This window comes from Salmo salar, chromosome 02, assembly GCF_965601325.2.
Source record: "Salmo salar chromosome 02, fSalSal1, whole genome shotgun sequence".
In the NCBI taxonomy this organism is placed as follows: Eukaryota; Metazoa; Chordata; class Actinopteri; order Salmoniformes; family Salmonidae; genus Salmo; species Salmo salar.
This window is the reverse complement of record NC_138292.1, coordinates 12,952,475-12,968,920: the sequence shown is the minus strand read 5'-3', so window position 1 is coordinate 12,968,920 and position 16,446 is coordinate 12,952,475. Positions and strand designations below refer to the sequence as shown.

The 16,446-nt window shown below is 47.3% G+C and overlaps 1 protein-coding gene across 10 annotated transcripts in view; it reads right to left on the bottom strand.

Annotated features, from left to right (window-relative positions):
- The window catches only part of LOC106606028 (focal adhesion kinase 1), a 136,673-nt gene that overhangs the window by 10,187 nt on the left and 110,040 nt on the right, over window positions 1-16,446 (bottom strand). For 8 of the 10 annotated variants that reach the window (XM_082959895.1, XM_082959896.1, XM_082959892.1 and 5 more), the window contains 5 exons: window positions 12,548-12,659; window positions 6,133-6,219; window positions 3,580-3,717; window positions 3,162-3,293; window positions 890-952 (listed from right to left, as the gene is read on the bottom strand). In XM_082959895.1, the coding sequence (XP_082816021.1) occupies window positions 890-952; window positions 3,162-3,293; window positions 3,580-3,717; window positions 6,133-6,219; window positions 12,548-12,659 (532 nt within the window). Of the gene's footprint in view, window positions 1-889; window positions 953-3,161; window positions 3,294-3,579; window positions 3,718-6,132; window positions 6,220-12,547; window positions 12,660-14,772; window positions 14,914-14,975; window positions 15,521-16,446 lie in introns of those variants that run through there. The other 2 variants (XM_082959904.1, XM_082959905.1) reach the window with 2 other exon arrangements.

Below are 16,446 nucleotides of genomic sequence, written 5' to 3'. Positions count from 1 at the left end.
GGACAATTCCTTCGACCTCATGGCTTGGTTTTTGCTCTGACATGCACTGTCAACTGTGAGACCTTATATAGACAGGTGTGTGCCTTTCCAAATCACGTCCAATCAATTGAATTTACCCCAGCTGGACAACAATCAAGTTGTAGAAACATCTCGAGGATGATCAATAGAAACAGGTCGCACCTGAGCTCAATTTTGAGTTTCATAGCTAAGGGTCTGAATACTTATGTAAATAAGGTATTTCAGTTTTCTATTTTGAATACATTTGAAAAATTTTCTAAAAACCTGTTTATGCTTTGTCATTATGGGGTATTGCGTGTAGATTGATGGGAATTTGTATTTATTTAATATATTTTGGAATAAGGTTGTAACGTAACAAAATGTGGAAAAATAGGGGTCTGAATACTTTCCGAATGCACTGTATCTATTATGCATTTATATGTTGAAGCTCTCTGAGCCCAAGTCGTGTTTTAAAAACCTATAGCATCTATCTGTCTGTTGCTATTTTACCACAAAACCATTCAGTAAGGAAAACATTTCTGCCTGCTAATATACTGCACTACTGCGTAAATACAGAAATACTGGTTTGATTGACTTGAGCCTCTAGAGTTACTACACAGGCTGTCTGGGAGTGTTCTCTCCCACTGTACGACTGACTCACTGTAATACTCACTGACTCACTGTATAACTCATACACAACCCCAGGCTAGGAGTGGTACAACAAGCACAGACATTGACGGGACCCCCCCCCCCCCCCCAGACAAAATCTCTTTAACTTCTTTTGAGTGAAAGCCCAAGGTATTTTGCATATTTGTGAGAGAGGTAAAGAGAAAAGGAGATAGCGTTGACTGTTATTCCATCCAGGAAAACCAAGTAGAAAGAGGAGACTTACTGGGCCTTGGAGGATGCAGTCATCCCGGTCAATGCTGCCTCTGGAATTCCTTGAATCCGGCTTCTGGTTGTGACCGAGAGAGACACAGCAGGTTAAATGAATGATCGAACGAACAAACAAACAAATGATCAGACTGATTTCAAAGTGGAAAACAATCCTTATTTCTCTATATCACAGTGATAATGGACATTACTTTGCTATAACAGTGGTATGACATCTGATGCACTGATATTCAAATCAGTCAGATCAAATCTAAATTAATATACAATATCATGACAAATACAAATCACTGCTACGTAAACACAGGACAAAATGGTAACATGAGACATTCTCCACTTGATCCTTGGAGTCGTCATTATTATTTGTGTGTGTTGTATTGTAATATAGGGTTTCAGCTAATGTAAGCTAGCTAGGCGTTGAAGTGACTTTCTGTTGCTGAGGTAAATGCGCTGCTCATCCAACTTGCAGAAAGCTCGAGACCCAACAACTGCGCATGCGTAACACCCTTACCTAGCTCGATACCGTTTTCCACAAGCTAAGTCGACATTAGATTGCAGCTAAAACCACATCTTCTGAGGGACTTTATCTAATGCGCTGTAACGCACCGAAAGTTATTTTAAATGGTTTTCCAGTGCACTTGTCGCTGTTATTTCTTGATGCGCATCAATTCTAGTATGTTAATATTTTTTCTAGTATGTTAATATTTTCTCTAGTATGCTAATATATTTTAACATTACAGTAGTAGGCACATTCAATTATTTATCTTTGTAACACTTCAACACAGAAGGAACAGATGTACACAGCTTAGAATCCCGCAGCGCAGCAAATGTACTCCTGCTGCTGCTTTGCCCGTTAACTTATTAAAATTTCAGTCTCACGCCAGCTGCCTGCCAAACTACTGGCATTCCTCTCTCCTTCCCTCCCTCCTTCCCTAATGCTGTACCAGTTTTCCGAGGCAGGACTTGAAAACCTGCATCCTTTGGACTGCTGTTCTCTGCTGGGTGTTTCAGTGCCTGGGAGGAGAGCATGGAGCGAGCTGCTAGGAATTCCATCAACAGGATGAGAGAGGTTCCCCACTTTTACTCCTGTTTACACGGTTTGGCTCACTGACTGACTGGCTCGCTGACTGACTGGCTCGCTGACTTACTGACTGACTGGCTCGCTGACTTACTGACTGACTGGCTCGCTGACTGTCTCACACAAAGTGAACATGCAGCCAGATAGCGGTCTCCCTCTTTGTCTCTCTATCTATCCCTCACTGTCTCTATCTCTCGCTCTCTCACCCTGTCTCTTTCTCCCTCCCTATCTATCTCTCTCCTTCCTTTCTTCTAGTAGTCCCTCCCCTTGTATGAAATGTGTCTACGGGTCTAAACTACATACAACCTACTCAGCTTTCCAGCAAAGATCATTTGGCTTTCACCAACTGTGGGTCAAAATAAGTTTACCATACTTGACAGCGCATGGAGGGACAAAACTATCATTAGCTAGGAATTTGCTTTAGCCATGCGCACGCGCGCACACACACACACACACACCCACACACACACACACACACACACACACACACACACACACACACACACACACACACACACACACACACACACACACACACACACACACACACACACACACACACATTATAAAACTTTGAGAACACACAAAACTTGACAGCTTTGCCAAAGGTCTGAAAAACATAAGACGACGGTTTTTGTTTCCCCTTTTCTTCTCTGAAAACGTCTTTGTCCATTGAAAGTAAAAACTGATCCAGGAAGTGAACTGAGGCGCTCTGGGACAGATCTCAGAGATAATGATACGGTACTACTAAAATAACTGAGGGGTATGAAGCCAGTGCAAAACATAATGTACGACATCTGTGCACAATTAACACAGGGCTTTCCAAGGAATGATGATCTACCTTTGTGTCAGACATTACAGTTGTAAGTAAACACCCTGAAAACAGAACATGAAGGGGCAAGTCTGTTATCTCCTGCATCACTATCAGAGGGGTTACAGGAGGCAGGTATGTACAACGATTATGTGTGTGTGTGGTATGTGTGTGGTATGTGTGTGGTTTGTGTGTGTGGTATGTGTGTATGTATATATAGTGTGTGTGTGTGTGCTTGTATATGTGTGTATGTGGTATGTGTATGTGTGTATGTATATATAGTGCGTGTGTGTGGTATGGGTGTATGTATATATAGTGTGTCTGTGTGTGGGGTATGTGTGTGTGTGTGGTATGTGTGTATGTATATATAGTGTGTGTTATTACCAGGAAGCGTTCCTCCTGCTCCAGCCACCGCTGGTCCTCCTCCATCTGCTGCTGTTGCATCATCAGCTGTTCCTCCATCAGGAGGGGGGGGAGAACCTGACCCATCACCTGCATGTCCAGAGCCCCCATGTCCTGAGACAGACAGACACAGAGAGAGAGAGAGAGAGAGAGAGAGAGAGAGAGAGAGAGAGAGAGAGAGAGCGAAAGAGAGAGAAAGAGAGAGAAAGAGAGAGAAAGAGAGAGAAAGAGAGAGAGAGAGAAATTGGGAGAGAGATAAAAAGAAAGAAAGAGAGAAAAAGAGAGATTGAGAGAGAGAGAATCAGTGCATTGTCCCTCACCAACCTCAATCGCTACTACATTACCATCTTGTTACTAGGAGCACCAGGTGTACAACACTGGTCCATCCCCAGATCCTTACCTCCATGTTGGGGGACCACATGGGGAGGTCCTGCTGTCGGTGGTGGTTCCAGGTGTCATGGGGATCGTGGGAGGCCTGGGGAGGGTACATCCCACTGGTCATGGAGGGCATGCCGTGGGGGCCTGTGTATCCTGCCATCTGGGAAGGACAGGGGCCTTTGAATTAGTAATGTATCTACTTAGATCAGGAACCCCCAATATCCCAACTACCAAAACAGAATCCCATGACATCTAGGGAAAAGCCTGTTATAACTACTGTATAAACACACCGTCTCATATCTCTCTGTCAGTGTGTTGTAGTAGCAAGGCTACCTGCTAGTGGTTATGCTGTTATAACTACTGTATAAACACAGGGTACTGTCTCATGTCTCTCTGTCAGTGTGTTGTAGTAGCTAGGCTACCTGCTAGTGGTTATGCTGTTATAACTACTGTATAAACACACAGTCTCATGTCTCTCTGTCAGTGTGTTGTAGTAGCTAGGCTACCTGCTAGTGGTTATGCTGTTATAACTACTGTATAAACACAGGGTACTGTCTCATGTCTCTCTGTCAGTGTGTTGTAGTAGCTAGGCTACCTGCTAGTGGTTATGCTGTTATAACTACTGTATAAACACAGGGTACTGTCTCATGTCTCTCTGTCAGTGTGTTGTAGTAGCTAGGCTACCTGCTAGTGGTTATGCTGTTATAACTACTGTATAAACACACAGTCTCATGTCTCTCTGTCAGTGTGTTGTAGTAGCTAGGCTACCTGCTAGTGGTTATGCTGTTATAACTACTGTATAAACACAGGGTACTGTCTCATGTCTCTCTGTCAGTGTGTTGTAGTAGCTAGGCTACCTGCTAGTGGTTATGCTGTTATAACTACTGTATAAACACAGGGTGCAGTCTCATGTCTCTCTGTCAGTGTGTTGTAGTAGCAAGGCTACCTGCTAGTGGTTATACTGTTATAACTACTGTATAAACGCACAGTCTCATGTCTCTCTGTCAGTGTGTTGTAGTAGCTAGGCTACCTGCTAGTGGTTATGCTGTTATAACTACTTTATAACACAATGTACCATCTCTCCTTGCTCTACCTGCTAGTGGTTATGCTGTTATAACTACTTTATAACACAATGTACCATCTCTCCTTGCTCTACCTGCTAGTGGTTATGCTTTTATAACTACTTTATAACACAATGTACCATCTCTCCTTGCTCTACCTGCTAGTGATTATGCTTTTATAACTACTTTATAACACAATGTACCATCTCTCCTTGCTCTACCTGCTAGTGATTATGCTTTTATAACTACTTTATAACACAATGTACCAGCTCTCCTTGCTCTACCTGCTAGTGGTTATGCTGTTATAACTACTTTATAACACAATGTACCTACTCTCCTTGCTCTACCTGCTAGTGGTTATGCTGTTATAACTACTTTATAACACAATGTACCTACTCTCCTTGCTCTACCTGCTAGTGGTTATGCTGTTATAACTACTTTATAACACAATGTACCATCTCTCCTTGCTCTACCTGCTAGTGGTTATGCTGTTATAACACATTTAACATTTACATTTGAGTCATTTAGCAGACACTCTTATCCAGAGCGATTTACAGGAGCAGTTAGGGTTAAGTACCTTGCTCAACGGTACATCGACAGATTTGTCACCTAGTCGGCTCGGGGATTTAAACCAGTAATATTTTGGTTACTGGTCCAACGCTCTTAACCGCTAGGCTACCTGCCCCCCCGTGTACCAGCTCTCCTTGCTCTACCTGGTAGTGGGTGGGCTGTTACAACTATTTTATAACACAATGTACCAGCTCTCCTTGCTCTACCTGGTAGTGGGTGGGCTGCCCCCCCGTGTACCAGCTCTCCTTGCTCTACCTGGTAGTGGGTGGGCTACCCCCCCCGTGTACCAGCTCTCCTTGCTCTACCTGGTAGTGGGTGGGCTGCCCCCCCGTGTACCAGCTCTCCTTGTTCTACCTGGTAGTGGGTGGGCTGCCCCCCCGTGTACCAGCTCTCCTTGCTCTACCTGGTAGTGGGTGGGCTGCCCCCCCGTGTACCAGCTCTCCTTGCTCTACCTGGTAGTGGGTGGGCTGCCCCCCCGTGTACCAGCTCTCCTTGTTCTACCTGGTAGTGGGTGGGCTGCCCCCCCGTGTACCAGCTCTCCTTGCTCTACCTGGTAGTGGGTGGGCTGGCCCCCCGTGTACCAGCTCTCCTTGCTCTACCTGGTAGTGGGTGGGCTGCCCCCCCGTGTACCAGCTCTCCTTGCTCTACCTGGTAGTGGGTGGGCTGCCCCCCCGTGTACCAGCTCTCCTTGTTCTACCTGGTAGTGGGTGGGCTGGCCCCCCGTGTACCAGCTCTCCTTGTTCTACCTGGTAGTGGGTGGGCTGGCCCCCCGTGTACCAACTCTCCTTGCTCTACCTGGTAGTGGGTGGGCTACCCCCCACGTGTACCAGCTCTCCTTGCTCTACCTGGTAGTGGGTGGGCTACCCCCCACGTGTACCAGCTCTCCTTGCGCTACCTGGTAGTGGGTGGGCTGCCCCCCCGTGTACCAGCTCTCCTTGCTCTACCTGGTAGTGGGTGGGCTGCCCCAGGTGCTGTGGGCTGGGGTAGAACCCCTCACTGGAGCGTGGGCTTGGGTACCCTGGTCTGCTGGGCTATAGAGAGAGAGACAGAGAGTTCTGTTAAATACATGCTGCTGCTGCTGTTTCACATCCATAGCTAGGTCTGGGTTAGATAGAGCTAGGCACACACACACACACACACACACACACACACACACACACACACACACACACACACACACACACACACACACACACACACACACACACCTGACTGGCACACACACACACACTGACTGGCGCACACACACATTGACTGGCGCACACACACACTGACTGGCACACACACACACACTGACTGGCGCACACACACACTGACTGGCACACACACACACTGACTGGCACACACACACACACACACACTGACTGGCACACACACACACACTGACTGGCACACACACACTGACTGGCGCACACACACACTGACTGGCGCACACACACACACACACACACTGACTGGCACACACACACACTGACTGGCGCACACACACACTGACTGGCGCACACACACACTGACTGGCACACACACACTGACTGGCGCACACACACACACACACACACACACACACACACACACACACACACACACACACACACACACACACACACACACACACACACACACACACACACACACACACACACACACACACACACACACACACACACACCTGACTGGCACACAAACTACAGATGCAATGTGTGTGGACAGAGTTAGAGCTGTCCAAAAGAGAAACAAAGAAAGGCTATGAAACAAGCAGGCGGTTAGTTCAACATCCACAAAAAAGTTACATGAGAGTTCTGGTGCTGGACTTAGTAGAGTTGCTGGTTATTTTTGGTGCGGGGGGGGAGGGGGGGGGGATGAGGGTAGAATAATCATCTCCAATTCAGGGTGACTTGTTGATAGGCAGGCAGGCAACAATCTCCTCCTCCACTGAGCATTGCACTCAGACTTTCCTTATATTTAATCATAGCGAGACATCTACCTTCCAGACCTTTTCACAGTAAGCTTCTTGAGGCCAAACCTCCCGATTAGCAAAAGACAGTGAACGAAACACAACAGGCTGTAAGTTACAACATGTGACAACACTGTGGAAATGAAACATGAAATGATGTGCAAGATACAGAGTTCAGATTCTCATTTAGAACACGTACAATAGAAACATCATAAAACAGGAAGAAATTCTACATGGTTGTACACAACGTTAGGATGGCTAAGATGACGACAATGGAAGCATCAACCAACCGTGTTGAAAAAGGACCAATGAGAGCAGCATGTTTTCATGGTAGAACAACAATAGATTGCATCATCCAGAGATCTGGTGGGAGGAGACCACCATGTGTTTGACGTCACCCTGCTGTACAGTACTGTATACTGCATCCCAAATGGAACCCTGTTCCCTAACATTGTGCCCTTCTTTCCACCAGAGGCCTATGGGCCGAGGTCAAAAGTATACACTACATAGGGGAAAAGGGTGCCATTTGGGACAAGGATTACACAAGCATCCTACACAGGCTCTGAAAGTGAGTGACAACCTGAGGACATTTCAATAGCATTTCCCCCACAAGGCCAAGGCACATTGTGTTAGCATGTGTTAAGACAACATGCCGCTTTCCATACAGCTTAGTGTCACAATATTCAACAAAGAAAATCACTAAATCTACGATGGACCAAAACATTATTTAATTCTAAATGTAATTTAATGTTACTCTAGTGTGTTTGCCATCATATTCAGTGTAAGTATTAGCCGACAGCTTTTAACAGATCCACAATAATCACCTAACTAGATTTGAAGCCATTTTGTGTCTCTTGTCAAAGTAAAATAGCACTACAATCACTGTTGCATCCTAACAGGAGCCCTATGAGAAACAGCCAGTGATTTCTCTACATAACTTGACACTGAAATCCCTGGATTGGAACTGGACAGTGTCCAGCCCTGCTGTGTGTCTTTCAGAGAGACACCACTAGAGTGGCGTATGTCAAAACCTTTACAGCTCTGATGTATTTAATGCTGTGGCCCTCTGTCCTGTCCTGTCCCACCGGCATGTATGGATCTGTGGACTGCATGGGTCAGCTGCTGCTTTTGGGGTGGCTGCAGCCTGTCAGTGTGGAGGTGGGGTAGAGGACCTGACCACCGCAGGGGGCATGGAGGGTCTCCTCAGGGCTGCACGGTGGGGGGGCAGGACTGTTGGGGGTAGTACTAGCGGTGGTGGGGAGGGGGCGCTCGCCAAAGCACAGGAAGGGCTGACAGCCAAAGCACAGGGAGGGCTGAGAGCCAAAGCACAGGGAGGGCTGAGAGCCAAAGCACAGGGAGGGCTGAGAGCCAAAGCACAGGGAGGGCTGAGAGCCAAAGCACAGGGAGGGCTGACAGCCAAAGCACAGGGATGGCTGACAGCCAAAGCACAGGGATGGCTGAGAGCCAAAGCACAGGGAGGGCTGAGAGCCAAAGCACAGGGAGGGCTGAGAGCCAAAGCACAGGGAGGGCTGAGAGCCAAAGCACAGGGAGGGCTGAGAGCCAAAGCACAGGAAGGGCTGAGAGCCAAAGCACAGGGATGGCTGAGAGCTAAAGCACAGGGAGGGCTGAGAGCCAAAGCACAGGGAGGGCTGAGAGCCAAAGCACAGGGATGGCTGAGAGTCAAAGCACAGGGATGGCTGAGAGTCAAAGCACAGGGATGGCTGAGAGCCAAAGCACAGGGATGGCTGAGAGCCAAAGCACAGGGATGGCTGAGAGCCAAAGCACATGGATGGCTGAAAGCCAAAGCACAGGGAGGGCTGAAAGCCAAAGCACAGGGAGGGCTGAGAGCCAAAGCACAGGGAGGGCTGAAAGCCAAAGCGTTGAGGTATAGGCGCCGACAGACCTTCCAGACTAAAGCTTTGCTGCAAGGACAGACAGACGGACGGACAGACAGACAGACAGACAGACAGACAGACAGACAGACAGACAGACAGACAGACAGACAGACAGACAGACAGACAGACAGACAGACAGACAGACAGACAGACAGACAGACAGACAGACAGACAGACATGTGGAGGGACCAGACAGATGGAGGGACCAGACAGACAGACAGGCAGACAGACCAGACGGATGGACGGACGGACGGACGAGACAGACAGACGGAGGGACGAGACAGACAGACAGACAGACAGACAGACAGACAGACAGACAGACAGACAGACAGACAGACAGACAGACAGACAGACAGACAGACAGACAGACAGACAGATGGAGGGACCAGACAGACAGACAGACAGACAGACAGACAGACAGACAGACAGACAGACAGACAGACAGACAGACAGACAGACAGACAGACATGTGGAGGGACCAGACAGATGGAGGGACCAGACAGACAGACAGGCAGACAGACCAGACGGATGGACGGACGGACGGACGAGACAGACAGACGGAGGGACGAGACAGACAGACAGACAGACAGACAGACAGACAGACAGACAGACAGACAGACAGACAGACAGACAGACAGACAGACAGATGGAGGGACCAGACAGACAGACAGACAGACAGACAGACAGACAGACAGACAGACAGACAGACAGACAGACAGACAGACAGACAGACAGACAGACGGAGGGAGGGAGGGACCAGACAGACGGCTAGACGGAGGGAGACAAGGGAACAGAGACACTGAGACACAGGGAGATGTGGTCAGACACACAGACAGAGACATAACAAGCACATTGAGACATGATGGAACATTGCTGAAGACAAAGTCAGCTGGGTGATAAGCAGTAAGCAGAGAGCTGGTAGAGGAACTAATGGGGAAGGAGAGCAGGGAAGTCAGCTGGGGAGGAGAGCAGGGTAGTCAGTGGGGCGGAGAGCTAGGTAGTCAGTGGGGGAGAACAGCAAGGCAGTCAGTAAGAGGGGGACAGTGTAGTCACATAAAATAGTCTATTGATAAAATAGTCCCTTGATAAAATAGTCTCTTGACAAAATAGTCCCTTGATAAAATAGTCTCTTGATAAAATAGTCCCTTGATAAAATAGTCCCTTGACAAAATAGCCCCCTGATAAAATAGTCCCCTGATTAAAATAGTCCCTTGATAAAATAGTCTCTTGATAAAATAGTCCCTTGATAAAATAGTCCCTTGACAAAATAGTCCCTTGACAAAATAGTCCCATGACAAAATAATCCCTTGATAAAATAGTCCCCTGATAAAATAGTCCCTTGATAAAAGATTCCCTTGATAAAATAGTCTCTTGATAAAATAGTTATCACACAGTATTAGAAGAGAAATGGTGGTTATAAACATAGATAACCCTGAAAGATAATTGTAAAGGGTTTAAACACTGTTTCCCATGCTTGTTCAATGAACCATAAACAGTTAGTGAACATGCACCTGTGGAACGGTCATTAAGACACTAACAGCTTACAGACGGTAGGCAATTAAAGTCACAGTTATGAAAACTTAGGACACTAAAACACTAAAACCAAAAGAAAGATGCCCAGAGTCCCTGCTCATCTGCGTGAACGTGCCTTAGGCATGCTGCAAGGAGGCATGAGGACTGCAGATGTGGCCAGGGCAATAAATTGCAGTGTCCGTACTGAGACGCCTAAGACAGCGCTACAGGGAGACAGGACGGACAGCTGATCGTCCTTGCAGTGGCAGACCACGTGTAACAACACCTGAACAGGATCGGTACATCTGAACATCACACCTGCAGGACAGGTACAGGATGGCAACAACAACTGCCTGAGTTACACCAGGAATGCACAATCCCTCCATCAGTGCTCAGACTGTCCTCAATAGGCTGAGAGAGGCTGGACTGAGGGCTTGTAGGCCTGTTGTAAGGCAGGTCCTCACCAGACATCACCGACAATAACGTTGCCTATGGGCACAAACCCACCGTCGCTGGAGCAGACAGGACTCGCAAAAAGTGCTCTTCACTGACGAGTCGTGGTTTTGTCTCACCAGGGGTGATGGTCGGATTCGCATTTATCGTCAAAGGAATGAGCGTTACACCGAGGACTGTACTCTGGAGCTGGATCGATTTGGAGGTGGAGGGTCCGTCATTGTCTGGGGCGGTGTGTCACAGCATCATCGGACTGAGCTTGTTGTCATTGCAGGCAATCTCAACGCTGTACATTACAGGGAAGACATGCTCCTCCCTCATGTGGTACTCTTCCTGCAGGCTCATCCTGACATGACCCTCCAGCATGACAGTGCCACCAGCCATACTGCTTGTTCTGTGCGTGATTTCCTGCAAGACAGTACTGTCAGTGTTCTGCCATGGCCAGCGAAGAGCCCGGATCTCAATCCCATTGAGCACGTCTGGGACCTGTTGGATCGGAGGGTGAGAGCTAGGGCCATTCCCCACAGAATTGTCCGGGAACTTGCAGGTGCCTTGGTGGAAGAGTGGGGTAACATCTCACAGCAAGAACTGGCAAATCTGGTGCAGTCCATGAGGAGGAGATGCACTGCAGTACTTAATGCAGCTGGTGGCCACACCAGATACTGACTTACTTTTGATTTTGACCCCCCTTTGTTCAGGGACACATTTCTGTTAGTCACATGTCTGTGGAACTTGTTCAGTTTATGTCTCAGTTGTTGAATCTGTTGAAATTTACGGATGTTAAGTTTGCTGAAAATAAACGCAGTTGACAGTGAGAAGATGTTTCTTTTTTTGCTGAGTTGATATGGTGACTGTACACAGAGCTGTTCAGTCACAGCAGCCAGCAGTGTTTGTCCATGGTGGAGACTAGTTCCTGAGAATAGGACCATGGGTTAACAATAGATAAGGCTTTAGATAAGGCAAACAGCTGCAGCAGAGAGAAAACTGGGAACAGAAATGACATTAGTATATCAGATAGAAAATGAAAGCTCTCTAAATAACATTGGAGGATGGAAGAAGTGAAGCTACGAAGAACGTTTCTCTCAGAATAATGTCTAACGGACAGACAGTCTGACCAGCAGAACTGAAATTGTGGCTCCAAGCATGTAGACCCCACCTGACTCTATGTGTAATTCCTGAGGGAGTCACTGACTAAGGCCTCAAGCTTGACTGTACTGTTGTATTTGTGTACAGTGTTTACAGATGTCATACCATGAAAACTCCTCTTGTAATGGGAGCAGCCAACTGATAGACTGACTGCCAAGATAGGCGTTGATGATGACGTCTGTGACCTCCTCGTGGCCAAGGCATAAAGTCGCTGTGTGTGTGTGTGTGTCTATTAATGTGCTTCTGTGTGTGTGTGTGTGTGTGTGTGTGTGTATGTGTCTATTAATGTGCTTCTGTGTGTGTGTGTCTAAAAGTGTGCATCTGTGAGTGTGTGTGTGACTCTCTCCCTCTATATGTGTGTGTGTGTGTGTGTGTGTGTGTGTGTGTGTAAGCTCTTACTTTAGGCGGCGCCTCGTCAGGCCCCCCTGAGTCCCAGGACACAGAGACCTGACGTCTCATCTCCATACGTGTCCTCTCCTTCTGCTGGAGCTTCTCCTCCTCCAATATCTGACTGCAGAGAGACAGAACAAACCACTGTGATTGTGTGTGTGTGTGTGTGTGTGTGTGTGTGTGTGTGTGTGTGTGTGTGTGTGTGTGTGTGTGTGTGTGTGTGTGTGTGTGTGTGTGTGTGTGTGTGTGTGTGTGTGTGTGTGTGTGTGTGTGTGTGTGTGTGTGTGTGTGTGTGTGTTTGTGTGTGTCCGTGATACTATCAGACTTCAGGAGTGTCCAACCAGGAACATAACTATAGTTTATTTCAGTTTAGCATCTCCTAAAAAGACCTAAACCTGTGGTGCTGTGGCTTTGAGAGGGGAGAGACGAGGATGAGAGATATGCTGGATAAACACTGTAGAGGTTATTGTACTGTACTGTTACTGTACATGGTGACAGGTTTCCCCACTAGAATTCAGGGATGGATATTGTTGCAGCGTAGCTACAGCCACCAGGTCCATGTCCTTCACTGTTAAGTCCTACTACGTTCTCAGATGGTTTTGTTTACAGAGCTGTCCTGTTAGCTGACAGGGTGGGTTTCACACAGCTGAGTACTACAACAACCTTCCCCTGTAACCAGCTACATCCTCTTGCCCTGAACTACAGTACATAGGATGCATACCAAATGGCTCCCTATTTCCTATATAGTGCACTACTTTTGACCAGATCTCTATGGGCCTTGTATAAAGTAGTGCACTATAAAGGGAATAGGGAGCCATTTGAGAGTCAGACAATATGGTACACACACAGGACCTTAAGGAATACAGAGTAGGGAAAGCAGACAGCGGTCCCACTCCACCCAACCTGGATCTGCTACAGTGATTTTATGCCTCTGGTCCACAGCACATGGAAACCCATTGGACATGCACAAAAAGAAGGGAAACCGCTCAAACACATGAAACAGCTTCCCTCCCCTCAGAGCCTGCAATAGCCATTAGAGTAATAAGCCATTTATAGAAGCACACAATGAGAGGAGATGTGGGTCTACTCTACTGTACTGTTCTGTACTGTACTGACAATACCTTTCAGCCAGCATTAACTCAGACCCCAAAGTTCTGTGTTTTATCCTCCTTTCTGTCATCCAATGTCCAGTCTGAACAGAATGCAGGCAATTCACGGAGCCAAACATTCTTCTGGATGTTGAGAACTCTGGAGTGTCTCCTCCCAACTAAACAAAGAACAGTTACATGAAGTGGAGGGTCCTCCAGCCTAAATACATGCAATAAACGGTGTCCCATGAACCCCACAGTCTCTCTCTGTCTCTCTCTGTCCCTCACACTCCCTCTCTCGCTCTCCATCTCTCCCTTTCTGTCTCTCTCTTTCTCTGTCTTTCTCTCTGGGAGGGAGGGCTATTTGTGGAAACAGCATTAGTCCTGGCTGCCATGCTGCCTTTGTATCTCTGTTCTTTACTGCCCAGATCAGTCACTCAATATAATCTTCATTCACAGTCGCTGCTGTCCTTGTCTGTTCCTAAGGCTAGAACTGAGATGGGAAAAAAATCATTTTCCCATAATGCCCCTTCATCCTGGAACATGCGTCAGAAGATTGTAAAGTTAGGGGAGTTAGTGTCTTTGCCTGTTTTTAAGACTCTGATCGACAACACTGTTTGTGAAAACTGCAGTTGTTTCTAATCTTCAGTTGTATCTTTAACTTGTGACACTTTGTCTTTTGTGTATTCTGTATTTTTCTGTAATGTTTTATGGACATGCTGCTATATCCCTGTTTTGCCTTCTTGCCAGGTCACCCTCGCAAAATAGGTTTTTAATCTCAATGGGTTTTACCTGGTTAAATAATGGTTAAATAAATAAAAAAATAGTGTGATAGCAGCAGTAAATCAGACAAGAACAACAACATGGGGACCACCTGTCCTGGCCATTCTCCAGAACACACAACACAAACCTGACCAGTCTGTTAACAAGGTACAGGCCATTAACAAAGCCCTGTTGCCTCTAATAACAAAAGTGTTTGCAGTGTTGCTGACAAAACGTTGTATAAAGTATTACTTTCTATTGACTAGCTAATAGCTACTACCTTTAAAAACAAAATCAAACAGTCTGACAGTAACTCAACAGCATTACAATGGGAGCATACTGAATGCCATGCTAAATGACGCTCCAAACATATTCACTACTCACCAGCGTCACTTTGCTAGAGTTCCATAACATCAATGCTCAGAATAAGTCTGTAAAACTGTATTGTGAGGGACCTGAATCAAAACCATTGCTTCACAGCCAACTAATTAACTCCTCATTTGCTCAAGGCAGACCTCAATAGGACATAGTCAGTCAACTGAGTCACAGAGAGAAGGAGATAAGAAAGAAAAAGCCCTGATTGTTACCTTACAACAGTGGGAATAGAGCTGCCTCTTGTGCTGCTAGAGGAACAGGAAACCATATCCACTTAGATAATCCATTAGAGGAGAGATGTCCAGTACGCATGAGACCAGACAGAGAACCAGGCAGAGAGTCCCAGAGACCAGACAGAGAACCAGGCAGAGAGTCCCAGAGACCAGACAGAGAACCAGGCAGAGAGTTCCAGAGACCAGACAGAGAGCCAGGCAGAGAGTTCCAGAGACCAGACAGACAACCAGGCAGTGAGTCCCAGAGACCAGACAGACAACCAGGCAGAGAGTCCCAGAGACCAGACAGACAACCAGGCAGAGAGTCCCAGAGACCAGACAGACAACCAGGCAGAGAGTCCCAGAGACCAGACAGACAACCAGGCAGACAGTCCCAGAGACCAGACAGACAACCAGGCAGACAGTCCCAGAGACCAGACAGACAACCAGGCAGAGAGTCCCAGAGACCAGACAGACAACCAGGCAGAGAGTCCCAGAGACCAGACAGACAACCAGGCAGACAGTCCCAGCAACAAGGGTCTATTAGAACTGGAACAGCACTCAGTCAATAAAATAGTCTTCACAAGAGAACAGAATGGGGGACTCTGTCTGTTCAGTCCAGATCAGCTGCCTCCTCCTCACGCCTTCCTTCTTACTCTACTGGGCTACTCAGGCAGCGGGTTGCACTTGGCATCTGTCCAATAAATGCGCAGGCAGGCGAGTGGGTGGGCGGTTAGCTTGTTAAAGGTTGGATGCTGAACAGAAGCCCTCCGCTGTGGAGCCGAGATAGAACCTGGAGAAGATGTCTCAGTGACGGTGAACTGAAGCCCTCCGCTGTGGAGCCGAGATAGAGGCTGGAGAAGATGTCTCAGTGACGGTGAACTGAAGCCCTCCACTGTGGAGCCGAGATAGAGCCTCAGTGAAGATGTCTCAGTGACGGTGAGGTTAAAGCAGCGCCAGTGCCAAGCCTGCCGATCTGGCAAGATGTGGTCAAGCAGCCAGACAGACACAGTCTCTCAGGTCAGCTCAGTGCAGAGCAGATAGAAAGGCTCAGGATCAGAGGCAGAGGGTTTGGTTTGGCCCTCTTTTCCATGGGACTTAATAATACCGTCCCCTCAGAGTTCTCCTCTCACAGTGAGACTAGCTGGAGTCATATCTGCAGGACAATACCACAGAGCTGTCTTTACAACTGACTTTACAACTGACTTCCAAGCAGCAGCTAAATACAGTACAGTGGTACCATGTAAGGGTATATGACAGTGGTACCATGTAAGGGTATATGACAGTGGTACCATGTAAGGGTATATGACAGTGGTACCATGTAAGGGTATATGACAGTGGTACCATGTAAGGGTATATGACAGTGGTACCATGTAAGGGTATATTACAGTGGTACCATGTAAGGGTATATGACAGTGGTACCATGTAAGGGTATATTACAGTGGTACCATGTAAGGGTATATGACAGTGG